This window comes from Cornus florida, unplaced genomic scaffold (genome assembly GCF_030987335.1).
Source record: "Cornus florida cultivar Cherokee Brave unplaced genomic scaffold, ASM3098733v1 CherokeeBrave_3.0.0_Hap2_Chr08, whole genome shotgun sequence".
Lineage (NCBI taxonomy): Eukaryota > Viridiplantae > Streptophyta > Magnoliopsida > Cornales > Cornaceae > Cornus > Cornus florida.
In genome coordinates this window covers 1,915,545-1,929,391 of record NW_026775578.1, presented here as the reverse complement: position 1 = coordinate 1,929,391, position 13,847 = coordinate 1,915,545, and the positions used below count along the sequence as shown (strand labels likewise).

The 13,847-nt window shown below is 36.3% G+C and overlaps 2 protein-coding genes across 4 annotated transcripts; one reads left to right on the top strand and one right to left on the bottom strand.

The window, feature by feature from the left end:
• Positions 1-1,259: 1,259 nt before the first annotated feature.
• LOC132268829 (caffeoylshikimate esterase) lies at positions 1,260-8,686 on the bottom strand. Of its 3 annotated transcripts, none has more exons than XM_059769683.1 (9): positions 8,589-8,686; positions 6,442-6,545; positions 6,246-6,336; positions 6,118-6,150; positions 3,727-3,873; positions 3,416-3,546; positions 2,976-3,113; positions 2,797-2,895; positions 1,260-2,162 (listed from the first exon to the last, which is right to left on the bottom strand). In XM_059769683.1, the coding sequence occupies exons 2-9, from the start codon at positions 6,460-6,462 to the stop codon at positions 1,779-1,781; spliced, it is 1,044 nt and encodes a 347-aa protein (XP_059625666.1). In that variant the 5' UTR covers positions 6,463-6,545; positions 8,589-8,686; the 3' UTR covers positions 1,260-1,778. The 3 variants fall into 3 exon arrangements, with proteins under 3 accessions (XP_059625666.1, XP_059625667.1, XP_059625665.1); XM_059769684.1 differs by lacking the exon at positions 8,589-8,686 and adding an exon at positions 7,727-7,901; XM_059769682.1 differs by lacking the exon at positions 8,589-8,686 and adding an exon at positions 6,671-7,002.
• Positions 8,687-9,898: 1,212 nt separating this feature from the next.
• LOC132268826 (pentatricopeptide repeat-containing protein At3g62890) lies at positions 9,899-12,245 on the top strand. Its single transcript, XM_059769678.1, has one exon. It carries the CDS (start codon positions 10,114-10,116, stop codon positions 11,836-11,838), a length of 1,725 nt encoding a protein of 574 aa, XP_059625661.1. The 5' UTR covers positions 9,899-10,113; the 3' UTR covers positions 11,839-12,245.
• The last annotated feature ends 1,602 nt before the right edge of the window (positions 12,246-13,847 follow it).

Below are 13,847 nucleotides of genomic sequence, written 5' to 3'. Positions count from 1 at the left end.
CCTATTTAATACACGCTGAAGATGGACAACTTGGGCCAGCAACTGGATCCTAACCTGACCTAGTCCAGGTGGATCTAGGCTTGAGCTCGTCAGAGACGCTGAAGTGGCAATTCGAGGACAACTTGGGCCGACAACTTGATTCTAATCTGACCTAGGCCTGACAAATGGGTAGATTTTGGGCTTGAGACCGTCAGAAACTAGTGGGCTAAAAATGGGTCACAATCTAATAAGCATGAGCCATGAGGTGCCGTGATCTTGGCAGTTTTCTTTTGAATATCAGAAAACCAATAATAATTCATGCAAAAAAAAAAAAAATTGAATTTATTTCCCTCAGCAAATTTATGGTAAATTAAGTATGGATACTAGTAATTGATTTTTTCATTAAGGTAAATAAATAAAAAATTGTTAACATGTTTCAATCGCGTGAGATTTTTTTTTTCTTTTTTCTACTTTTTTTCTTCCCTGTTTCTACATGCAATTTAACGTAAACAAAACATCAAACATACTTAATATATAGCTGACAATAGCTGTTCCACTCCAAATAATATTGAATTCTAATATATCTTTAATATATAAATGTTCATGACTCATGAGTTAATGATAATTTACTAAATATTTCAATATTAGATTTCATAGAATAGATATATTTACCTCTTAATATTACAGTTAGAATTATTTACATGTTCACATGCAACGTATCATATGTACTTACCTTGTTTGGTTGTTGATTGCCTTTTATATGGGCTACTTACTTGGCCACGAATTTTTATTTTATTTTATTTTTTTTTCTCTCGTGAAAACCAAGATAAGATAACAACACTTGAGGCCTGAACTTTTACAACTTCCACAACACCATCACACCCAAAAACACCTAAAAATCAAGTTTATAATAATGTTGCTCAGATGCGGTCACCTTAACAATACGGATTACTTGGTATATTGTTTTTATATGCATAATTGCTGCTCCCTCTGTCCCTTTATAATAATCCAATTCCACGTTTCACAGTTTTGAGGGCAACAATTTTTATGATAATTGGCAAAAGATGTATTTTTAAATTTGCCCTTACCTAAAAAGTAGGGTATGAAAAGATCAGGTTTATTATTAATAATATAGAAAAGATATTTTTAATGAGATCCACTTATTTTGAAATTTTAATTAATTTAATCTTTTAAAGGTAAATTGGGAATGTAATAAAACTAGTGTATTGATTTTTAAAATGTGACAATTAAAATGGGATAACAAAAACTAAGATAATAGATTATTAATATGAGACGGAAGGAGAATTCTTTTTATTTTTCATATACACAATATTTGACATGAATAAATCTCCTTTATCCAATAATAGTTACCTTAATGAAGTACATCAATTACTTTAAACTTCTATCGACAACATTTTTAATTTTGTTTTTATATATATATTTCTAATTTTCAACTTTATTATTTCAATAAACTACAAGATTTTTGTCATAATTATTTAATCATCTTTGTCCAAGAGTGAGTTACCTTATTGTAAGGTTTGCCTTGTATCATAAAATATTTAAAAGGCATTGTTTGAACACCTCCACCCTTATCACTCACTCACTCAGACAATTACTACCATCTATCTGCTCAGTAATTTGGAAGAACCAGCTTGGCATTGCTGTGAGATGAATTCAAACCAGTAATTTGGCCTTGCAAAATGTATCAACTCCCATGAAGAAGAGCCCCCTTCTTATTTTGTATCCCTTCCATAATTCACTTGACAATTTCAGAAGAAACCAAGAAAACTATGTCTGGACTACATTGCCGAGTGATGATGCATGCGACGCCCCTTCCACCCGCAGAGGTAGTTCCCGCGCGATCGTGTCTGCTGCGGCTTCTGTTTATCTACTATTGTCACCGGTGAAGCCTCGACGGTAAATTTCACAACGGCAGGCTCAAAATGGTTAACTGATTGTGTTTTACTACCATCTATGGATCGCTTGTCAAGCCAAGCTATTATGTCCGAGAAGACTATCTCAATGTTGTTATCTGGCTCCCCAGACGTCAAGCCATGCCACATCCCCGCGTACAGTTTTATGGTTTTGTCCTCGCTGCTGGCCCGCTCATATAGTGCTCTACTCACTTCCGGGTCAGTCACGGTGTCCGCCTCCCCGTGCAAAACAAAGAATGGTAGTGTCACCTGCCAAAGAAACCACAAAGAATGTGATGATGGAAGGTGCTGGTTTTAATGAATGTGGTCCTTAAAAATATATCATTCAACTTTTTCACATGTTATAGATGCAAAGACAGTTCAGGGTTCTTTAATTGCCTCTCTTTTTCCCCTTACTCCCGTAAGGTAGAATTGAATCCCAGCTATCAGCTTCACAACGACCAATATTATTACAAGATGAAGAAAAATATATCAATAATTGAACCAATGGAACATTAATCAGTACATCAGTATGTGATCATTTGTTTGATTTTCACTTCCTACAAAACTGTCTAGCTGATGCTACTTGGGACAAATGTAAAATCAAGCAATATGCTTTTAGAGGAACGCTGGTGCAGTTGCTCACCAGTCTTGTGAGAACTGCCGGGCATCCAACAGTAGGATTCATTTCATTCAATAGTTCATCGACAAGCGTCGCAACTGTCAGTTGCATTTGTCAATGTTTTTATAATGACATTGTCCTACTCTGAAAGAAGTGAAGTTGTGGAGCCGTGTAGGCTTGAAACACTATGAATTTAGGGTAGGTGAGTGAATTATTGCAAGAAGTGGGTATGCTAAACAATAGTGGAAATAGTAGTGTTTGGGAAGTGGAGAAAGTAATTACCTCGCCTAAGCTGTCCTCAAGGTTTAAGCTAGTTCTGAGCATTTCGAGCGCTGTTTTCAGCCGAGGCTTGTCTTGGTATATCAACTTGTTGTTACGTATCTTCACACATTAAGAGAGAGAAACTATGTTAAATATTAGAATACCCCTCATTCTACAAGTATCAGTTATGATGAGCTCACCTCCTCTCGCTTAACAGGGTCCTTGAAGGCCGAGTTAATGACATCCTTTGTAGGGACTATCTTCCATTTGGGTATGATTTCTTCTACTCTCGTCAGAATACTCACAACTACTGGATGTGGCTTTACCTTTTCTGAGATCTGAAAAACACCAGTGGCCCATTCTCCAGTCATATATAAATATATATTTTATTAGATAACATGATTACTACTACCACCAAGGGTTGTAGTCTAGCCCTATCTCTGCTACCTCCCAAAAAGTGGAAGGTGAAAGTTTAAATCATCATATCATATGGGCAAATGGGAGTGTGAGTTTCTTGTCAAGGGAAATAAAAAAAATTAAAATTAAAATTAAAAAGGAGAAAAAGGAAAAAACATGGTTCCTACAGTATGATAACATGAAACCGCATTGATTACATGCTTGACAACCCATTATATATTACCTTACACATGGGTGCAACTAGAATAGCACCATGCCAGAAAGTAGGATCCTTTTTGTGTATTAGCAGAGCCACTGCCCCTCCCATTGACTCTCCATACAAGAACCTCCTTTTATCCTTGTACTCTTCCTGCCCTGAGATCCATGCATGAGAAAAACTTTACCATTTTTTTTTCAAGTAAAAGCAACTTTACCCGTGTATATCACAAAAAATAAAAAGTAAAACTGAAACTGTGAAACATAACTTTATTGATTAACATTTTCTCATGCATTTCAATTAATGGAGATGCAGAGGAAGAGGGGTGGGTTGCTTACCACAAATGGACTTGAAGAAGTTACTGCAGTCATTGACAATATTGTCAAACTTCTTGATGTAACAACGGGCACCCAAGGATCGCCCATGTCCTTCATAATCAATTCCAATCACAGCGTACCCGTAGCTCGCCAGCCTGGTCCCACATCCTAAAAGCATCAAAAATCAAGTCACGTTGGGCCCTAAGCACAATATCTTTAATTATTTTGTTTACGAGGCAAGTCATAACCAATATATTGGTTGGTTGTTATCTAGTGGACACTTTAGAGGTATCATGCAGGGATCAGTGACCTGCTGACTCATCAATTAATTGTTCACCAACCTAACTGACCATGTCTTTATATGGGTTCACAACCTGACCAAGAGTAGTTAAGTATTCCTGTGTACCTTTAAAAGAGGACTGCGTCTACTACCAAAGAGATAATAATAGACCTATCTAACCCAATGATACATATGATTTTTGCACAAAGGGTATGGGTATAAGTCTTACTTGTTCTACAATATCAGCTACTTATCACAAAAGACGAAAAAAGGCTCTACATAATAAGCATGTAAAAAGGGTGGTTATCAAACAAGTATTATAGTTGTGTGAAGAGATAAATATAATATCCTTACCCCTAATAACCACAACGGGTAGCCAAGTTGATATGAGGCTCTGCTAAACTACCTAGATGTTTCAGGTTTGACTAGTAGCCCATACTTGCCCCTTGTGTATCCGCGAGTCCATAATATCTTTCACATAAATATTTCAATTAGTTGAAAATAAGTTGCAAGAGGAAATGCACACGACGTGTATAGAAGACGAATAGGTTGTAACATCAGATACAATGAAAGTTGACCTGCCCTATATTATTAAAGTTTTATTAAGCATGCATCTTATCTACTATTAACCATGATTAACTAGTTCACAGCTGCATAAAAGGGAAATTAATTCTCATTAGACACCCCACATCAACACATCCACACAACTACTTAATTGGACATGCATTTATATTATTTGGCAATCACCTAAATTAATATTGAAGAAATAATTACCATCCTACACATCAATTAAAAAATAACATAACTAGCAAACATACAGTTAGCCCTTTCCCATTTCTCTTTTCAGTTTTTCCCAGTTTCAAGTGCAAGCTTACTTTGATAGCAATAATAATATAAGGATTTGCTAAAAAGTAAAAAGAAAATTTGCAATTTATTAAATCCACATTCATTTTAGTTGCTTCTGCAGTCCCTTGTCCTTTGAATTAGAGGGGATCATTGGAATTTAATCATTTCATAGTTCAAAAGATTAACAAAAAGAAATTATTATAGAATTGGAAAGGAGAAAAAATAGACGACGACCTCATAGTATGGTCCATAATTAAGAGCCTCAGACCAACCAATGCACCACAACGAATAAAAAAATGCAATGTGAACACAAAAGAAAAACTGAAATGATTTCACCAGCTTAGTCGGGGAACAATGAGGTCACAGTAGAGTGAGGACAAGAGAAACAGAGTAAGGGCATGGCATGTATATACAGGCTTTACAGCACAAACAGTTCACTTTATTTCAAGTCACTGTAGGAGCTACTACATACTTGTTGCCAGCACTAATCTCACTCAACCAAGAAAAATAAGGAACAAATGTTTAATCAAAGATTCAAAACCAATTGTTGGACATCCAAATTCCTGAATAAAAGTCAAAATTTCCATTTAGAGCCCAGACTAAGACATGGAAAAAATTTCATTGGAAAATAAGAATGGGATTATTATCCAGTGAGATTATCCTTACTGCACATTTGACTGAAGTTGTTTGAAAGGGAAGGAAAGGAAAGAAGGAGGGAGAGTTTATCTCGTGTTTGTTTGTTCTACAATTGAGGAGAGACAAAAACAATAGGAGGGAAAAGTGGAAGGATTTGCAAGGGTAGGTCAGGGTTACAACACATTTTGTCCCCACTTCCATTTTGCCCTGTCTGCTCACATAATTAAACATCACTACATTCATTACACTTAGTTGTTGACTATCTTTCCTTTTTCCTTAGTTAATTATCAATCGCAACAAGCAATCAACATTCTCCTCTGATTTCTTTTCTTTTTGCTCATAACATAACTAAATATTATCAGCTTCCTCTTTTTCCTTACTTTCAATAGTAACGAGTAAGTAAATAAATTTTCAGATTCAGATATAACTTTTAGCATTATTAGTAACTGGTATAGTGAGTGAGGTCCACGGTTGTTTAACTAGCATATTTCCTACAGAACAAGAAGCAAAGATGAAGGCATTTGGACACCAGATGGAAGTAGTCCCAAACATTAAGCACAATAAATTGAAAATATGATCTGCCAAAAATATTGGGGAAGAAATAGAAATAAAATAAACCAAATGAAAAAACTAATAATAATTATTATTACCTTTCATGAAATCACTGCATTCCATACCATAACCTGCAAACCCATTAATCGATGTTTAATAATAATAATAATAATTCCAAAAAAAAAAAAAAAAAGTAACAGAATGAATAGAATTGAGAGAGAGATACCATGGCACAAGAAAACAAGGGCCTTGGGAGAAGAAAAAGGCAACCATCTGCAAGTAAAGAGCTGCACTCCTCTGGAATTCCTTATAAACTCCTAATATCATTCAATACATATTGATACATATACAAAGTACAAACAAACCCATCACAAACTAAAATTGTACATAGATATTGAATAATAAGAGAGAGAGTAACCCACCTCATGATATTCAACCTCCATCTACTGCAACAGCAAAGCACACCAAACTAAGCAATCAAAATCAACATGCCCACAATCTCATCTACAGTGCTTGCTTTCTAGATCTGTAATGAAACCAGTTATGGCACCGGGATAAGATTATAATACAGAAAGAGACAGAGAAAGAAAAAAAAAAAAAAAAATTTGTTCCCGTTAGTGAGTGGTGACTCAGATATGTTCAGAATCTCACCTATTGTGCTAGATCTGTAATAAGATAAAGACCCACTACGTCGGACACAAAAGGTTAGAACCAAGATTAAGATTATCACAAAGAAAATAGAAATAGACAGATTACTGCTGGAAGAGACACAGACTTTCTAATAACAGGCTTGAGAGTGATGTAAGTTTTGAGAGAGAGTTTTGATTTGATTTTGATTTGGCTGGGTTGGTTGTGTCTTTGACATGGAACGGAAGGAAAAGTTACAAAAGTTTTTAAGGTTACGTGCACGTGAGCCCCATCTCGCCACTCCACAATTTCGTTGGATATATTGAATTGAATATGATATTGAATAGACGTAGCTGCTCCCACTCGGAGTTTTGACCCACTCCCCCACCTTTATATATCGTCCTCCGAGTTTTGACCCACCCCCCCACTTTATATATCGTCCTCTCACTTTCTCTCTCTATCCATCCTTATCACCAATCTCCATATCCCACCATCATCGTTGAATGTTGATCGATTCCGCCACGTGGCAATTGCGTGGAAAATTAATACGGAGTATAAAATTTTATATTTTTCTTAATTACTAGCCTTTAAGTTTCGAAAATTTCTAAATTGACAATATATTATTATTATTATTTTTTAATTAGTGGAGATCTAGTTTTAAAATTTTAAAAGGAGACGTGCGTAAACGTGTGTCAATAAAAAAAAAAATTTACAATATAAACTTATTTTTTAAGCTTGAGTTGAATTTGCTCAAGTTTTAGCTGATGATGACTCATATTTGTTAATTTTGAAAAAGAAAATAAAAGTTAAAAAAAAAAATAGATTTGAAAGATTCTAACAATTTAAATGAGACTAAACACTTAAAAAAAAACAGCAAATCATGATATGTCTGCTAATATTATAATTACAATAGTAATAATAACAGTAAAACGATAAATCGCTAGACTGGGTCCGATTTCCCACACCTATATAATAGCTAAGTTGAGATAGGATTAACAATTTTTAATTAAAATAAGTTAAATTAATAAATTTAAATAAAAAAAAAAAAAAACAAAAAAACAAAAGTTGTTTGAATGGGACCTTCTAGCTTCGTGCCTTAGTCCTTCTGGGAGACCTTCTGACGAAGAAATTTAATGCTTGCAACGACTGTAGTAGAGCAAAGAAGTACGATCGGAGCCTCACCGGACTGTTATATCCTACCGTAACGGCATTTGGGATTTGAATTTGACAATATGAACTTTCGGGATGGCAAAATATGGTAGCCTCCTCCTCCTCTCGCCTCTCGATTCTAGGCAAGCTTTCTCATCCTAAATCATCATCTATTCTCTTAACAAAAAATTTAAAATAAATAAATAAATAAATAAGAAGTATATTTTTAACCATCACATACCTTCGTCATTCCGGGCAATACTCAATTATGGACTGCATGCTCTAGTTAGGAATCGGAGATAGAACAATGGAGGGTAACAATTCTGAATCTACTATTACTGTTGTTTTTATGTTGAAACCACGGGTCTTTATCCATAAGCAATGAGTATCAATGTATTGTGTTCCTTTTTCAAAAAAAAAAAAAAATGTATTTTCTTGCTTGCTTGTTAATTAGTGAATCTTTAAGGCGTTGTTTTAGGAAGAACTTGAACTTATTCCGTGGACGTACATGTATTCTCTCTCCTCCAAAATAAAATCGTCAAAAATGTCTGACTTGTTGATTGTGTGTTGTTCACTCCCAACATGGCGGAAAATTATGACAAATATGTAGAAAATAAGGTACACCAAAGCTCTGTTTTTTAGCCAACACCATTAACCTATTTTTCACCTTAGAATTGGTCAAACCCAAAAATGTAATGAATAAGGAAATTAATGAGAAACAAAAGCTTATCCATTTACCTAATAAAAAATAAGAAATAAAAAAAAATTAAAAAAAAGGATATGAGAAACATACGTGGACGTTGTTGTGAGCATTGGGTTCCTCATTAATTTGCTGCATATAATGCTCATGTGCGTACTCTCCACCTACAACTAATTGATGTGTCTTTGTGCTGCTATATATCTTTCATTTCTAGCTTGATTCTCAATTATAACTTGTTTTAGGCCACAAATTCTGTAACATCTCCCTTTACAGTTTGTTTGTATAAATACAGTATTTCAAACATCTATACAGTACTCACTCAATTCTGATTCAGATAGGCAATCGTTTTGCATTAAAATTTTGAAATTTGGAAGTTGGAATGGGAAACCTCCACGATTCAACCACACATAAAGGTGTAATGATCAATTAATGAGAAATAAATGGACTTTTAAAGTTTTCAACGAATTAGTTGGTCTTCTTGACGGAGACGTGCTTTATCACACCAGAATTAGGTCACTAAATGGTTTTGGTGAATTAAACCAATGGTATCTATTTAGGCAGGTTATCTGCGATCTAGGGACAGGTCACCCACCCTGTGTTAGAAGTTTTTCTTTGACATTTCTTCTCAGCTTTAATTAAATGACTAGGGATCATGGAAGTACAGTGTCATGCAATATTAGGGTAAATAAACTCCGAGATTGATTCAACATTTCTCCTTAATTTTTTATACAGAAGACGCCATTCACAATAATTTCAAACTCATGCATGAACCTTTACATGCAAACACATTAATTACACGCTTTTGTAATACTACAGATAATTTTTTTTTTTTTTTTTTTACTCAATTGAGACTTAATAGGGGGAGAGAGATGAAAGCATGCTTAATAAAATAGTTGATTTTTATCAAGAGTCATATCTGCTAACATGATTCTCTACAATGGAGAGTCAAATAGTGAACACAAGTATTGCTACATCATTGAGATGCCGTACTCATGAAAAGATGAGCGAAAAGAAGGCCAAATAAAAAGTTCAATGAGAATCTCTCATGACTCTTTAATATTAAAATGTAAATGAATGACATTTATAACTGAATTTTATATACTCCATCGATCCAAAACAAAAAGAAATAGAGGGAGTATTCAATTTTTAACTTTAACTAAAAAGCTGCCAAAATTAATTTTTGAGGAGTGTTATATGCACCGAAAGTGCAAGCGACAAAAATAAAATAAAATTATTCAAGCAATTAACTAAGATAAGTAAACTGTACAGAGAGATGCAGGCCTATTAAGTAAGGCAAGACCCAAAAGCAAAAGGAGCCCAACAATAACTGAACCCAATACAGCAAAAGATGAGCCCAAGCGGTTAAACCGCAAGCCTAATTCAATTTTATGCAAACCGATCCATCAAACGCAATTCAAAACTCCGGCCACGCAATGAGAGCACTCATAAAAAGCTGGAACACATATTGCCTATTCGTGTGCCGGAGTACCCAAATAATGCCCGGTTGGGGAGATTAGCAAGGGCAATTTAATTTGAATTAAAATTGCATTTGGCTTGGGGAATTTATTAAAAAAAAAAAAATCTAGTAAATTTGCCGCCTTCAGGGGCAGTAACAGCAATGCAAGCTTCAACAAAGCTCATATCCCCTACTCACCCAACTCTTAATCTTTCTCACCCAACCATCGAATCTTTCATCTGGAACACCCTCATTAGAGCCCATGTCCAAGCCAAGGCACGACCACCCACAACTCCTTTCTTCAATTCCCCACTCTCCATCTTCCTCCGCATGCGCTTCCATTCCGTCCAACCAGATTTCCACACCTTCCCTTTCCTTCTTCAATCCTTCACTTCTCCATCTTCCCTCCATTCAGGACTCAAGATTCATGCCCAAATTTTTAAATTTGGGCTTGCTTGCGACCCATTTGTCCAAACATCTCTCATCAACATGTTCTCATCTTGTGGCAATTTGGGTTTTGCCCAACAATTATTCGATGAAATACCCCAACCGGATTTACCCTCTTGGAATTCGATCATAAATGCAAATGTGAAATTGGGTTTTATCAATGTTGCTCGGAATTTGTTTGATGAGATGCCAAAACGTAATGTGATATCTTGGAGTTGTATGTTAAGCGGGTATGTGAGGTGTGGAGAGTGTAAAGAAGCACTGACATTGTTTCGGGAGATGCAAAGGATGGAAGTAAGTGATGTTAGGCCTAATCAGTTCACGATGTCTGTCGTGCTTTCAGCTTGTGGACGGTTAGGTGCACTTGAGCATGGCAAATGGGCCCATGCTTATATTGATAAATGTGGGATGAAGGTTGATGTTGTTTTAGGGACTTGTTTGATAGACATGTATGCGAAATGTGGGAGTATTGATAGAGCAAGGTGGGTATTCGACAACTTGGGTCCTAACAAGGATGTGATGGCTTGGAGTGCCATGATGTCTGGTTTGGCCATGCATGGGCATGGTCAAGAATGCCTTGATTTATTCTCGAAGATGATGAATTATGGGGTGAGACCCAATGGTGTAATCTTTTTAGGCGTTCTCTGTGCTTGTGTACATGGTGGCTTAGTCAGTGAAGGGAATGATTACTTCAATATGATGGACAAGGAGTTTGGGATTAGTCCTTTGATCCAACACTATGGTTGCATGGTTGACCTCTACGGAAGAGCTGGTCTTATAGATAAGGCTTGGGATGTTGTGAAATCCATGCCTATGGAGCCTGACGTGATTGTATGGGGAGCTCTTCTTAGTGGATCTAGAATGTGTGGGGACATTGAAACATGTGAGGTTGCACTCAAGAAACTAATCGAGTTGGAACCCACAAACAGCAGCGCTTATGTGCTTCTGTCAAATGTGTATGCAAAGATGGGTAGATGGAAGGATGCAAGGAATGTGAGATCTCTCATGGAAGCAAATGGAATAAGGAAAGTACCAGGATGTAGCTTGGTTGAGGTGGGGGGTGTCATTCACGAGTTTTTTGTGGGAGATGAGTCTCATCCCGATACAAGGGAGATATATCTGATGCTTGATGAGATTATGAATAGGTTAAAGATAAACGGTTATGTAACCAACACGAAAGAGGTATTGCTTGACTTGGATGAGGAAGGAAAGGAATTGGCACTTTCACTTCATAGTGAAAAATTGGCCATTGCCTTCGCCATTTTAAAGACAAATATAGGTACTCCAATACATATCGTTAAAAACCTTAGGACATGCAGTGATTGTCATGTTGCCATGAAGATGATATCTAAGGTGTTTGGCCGGGAGATTGTTGTTAGAGATTGCAGTCGGTTTCACCATTTTATTGATGGGGTATGCTCTTGTAAAGACTATTGGTAAAGGGAACAGAAAATTACTGAATTTGATTGGGACTTTTCTGTCCCTTCTATGTTGCATGTATCACATACCTTTATTCCTATATGATTCAGCATGACTGAAATCAATCAAGTTCAAAGACCTACTCAAAACACAGAAACTTCTTCTTGTAGTCAATGTTGAGATGCCTGCACTCTGGATTCAATCTTTGGGCTCTGCATAAGGGATGCTTATTGGAAAATAAATATATTGCTTAATCGCTGGTTCCCATGAATGAAATTAATTGTTCAAGGTGAGAACTCTTGAGAATTTCAAGCTAATGCAAATTTGTGATTTGCCTATGGTGTATTCACATATGCATTGTTTTGCTTATATGTTATTCTGACTTACATATGATTTTTGGTACGACATTTTAATATAGATGCCAAACTGCCAGCCTTAAATCTTTAAAATCAAACTCTGCTTGTCATCTCTCATCAATTTCAAGCTGATATAAGTTGTGGTTCAGGTGTGTTTCACCTTGTTGTTCTTTTAGCTTTATGCCATTCTGAATCACGAATTTATATTGGCATATCATGTTATGTGCATGCTTATCTGCCATCTCGAAAGCTTGACAAAAAATAGATTACTCTCTCTCACACACAAACACACACAACATACATCATTGCATTTTATTTGAAATTTCCTCAAGAGGATATGTGGGTCGTGGACGTCAAACACTCAGTCTTCTTGTTTGATTAACAGAGCCCTTGTTACTATTTGAGGCCATGAGCTTACTTGCTATTAAGTATTGCTTGGTAGACTTGATTTATAAACTGCTGCTGCCCCATTCCAACATTTCCGTTTGCTTCGTTGAAAAATATTTTTCTCGGAAAAGATTTTCTTTTTTCAGGTAAAATATTTTCTTTATTTTTTGTATTTTTGGTGTTTGGCAAAGGTGTAAGTCGAGTCCATTAACTTGCCGAAAATTTATGGGTAATATTTTTTTTGTTAGGTTTTAATTTTTTTTTTATCCATAAATATTTTACAACAATAGAACACTAAAAAAATAAAATAATATTTTCTGATAAATATTTTACATCCAAACAAACAGAGCCAAATGATTTTTCTTTGCCATAAATAGGGTAAAGTGCATTAAACCCCCTGAACTATTGGGCTATGTGCAAGAAACCCCCTTGAACTATAAAAGTTGTAAAAAAAAACCCCCTGAACTATTGGGGTATGTGCAAGAAACCCCCTGAACTATATATTTTTTTGCAGTTTATCCCATCCGTGTGAATTGATTGACTGAAAGGGATGATGAAGCCGAGGAATTTGTTGCTGGGATCGGTGGGTCTTCTGTCATAGCTCCATCATAGCCGTTGCACCACCCGCCAGATCTGTTGGCCATATATATTGCACTTCTCTTCTCTGCACCATTGCGTCAACCCATCGCTATCACCGCCTTGCCCGCTATTCAGCTCACCTTGCTCGCCAGTCCATTCCACCGTCCATTCCAATCTCGTCGGCCCATTCGGCCATCTCCATAGCCGACCACACCGTCGTCCGTGTTTCGAGCACACAACCGTCCGTAGTTCACCGCCGAGCCCCCTTGAGCTCGCCGCCGCCTCCACAGTTCATGGCCGAGTCAACCGAGTCCTCCGCGCACAAGCCGTCATCATCCGAGATCGAGCCATCCCACCGACCTCGAATATCTTTGATCTCTTCTCTCTCTCTCTAGCTCTCTATTTTGGGTTGTGTTGGGTGAAAAACATCTTTTGGCAAAAAAAAAAAAATGTAAGAAGTGTATAAGTTAAAACGACACAGTGCGTTATAAGGGTAAACTGGTCTTTCAAAAATTTTGGTGCCGGAAGCTGATGTTATGGGAGTAAATTGCAACAAAATCATAGTTCAGGAGGTAAATTGCAACAAAATCATAGTTCAGGGGGGTTTTTTGTAATTCAGGGAGGTTTCTTGCAAATAACCAATAATTCAAGGGGGTAAATTGCAACAAAATTATAGTTCAGGGGGGTTTTTTGTAGTTCAGGGGGGTT

Bases quoted from the DNA above. Each gene is read 5' to 3' on its own strand.
- LOC132268829 (XM_059769683.1), bottom strand. From the start codon at position 6,462: ATGGAGGTTGAATATCATGAG. The intron at 2,896-2,975 runs GTGAGCTCATCA...TAATGTGTGAAG, and splicing joins ACCCTGTTAAGCGAGAGGAG to ATACGTAACAACAAGTTGAT. The intron at 2,163-2,796 runs GTAATTACTTTC...TTTCTTTGGCAG, and splicing joins TTGAGGACAGCTTAGGCGAG to GTGACACTACCATTCTTTGT.
- LOC132268826 (XM_059769678.1), top strand. From the start codon at position 10,114: ATGCAAGCTTCAACAAAGCTCATATCCCCTACTCACCCAACTCTTAAT.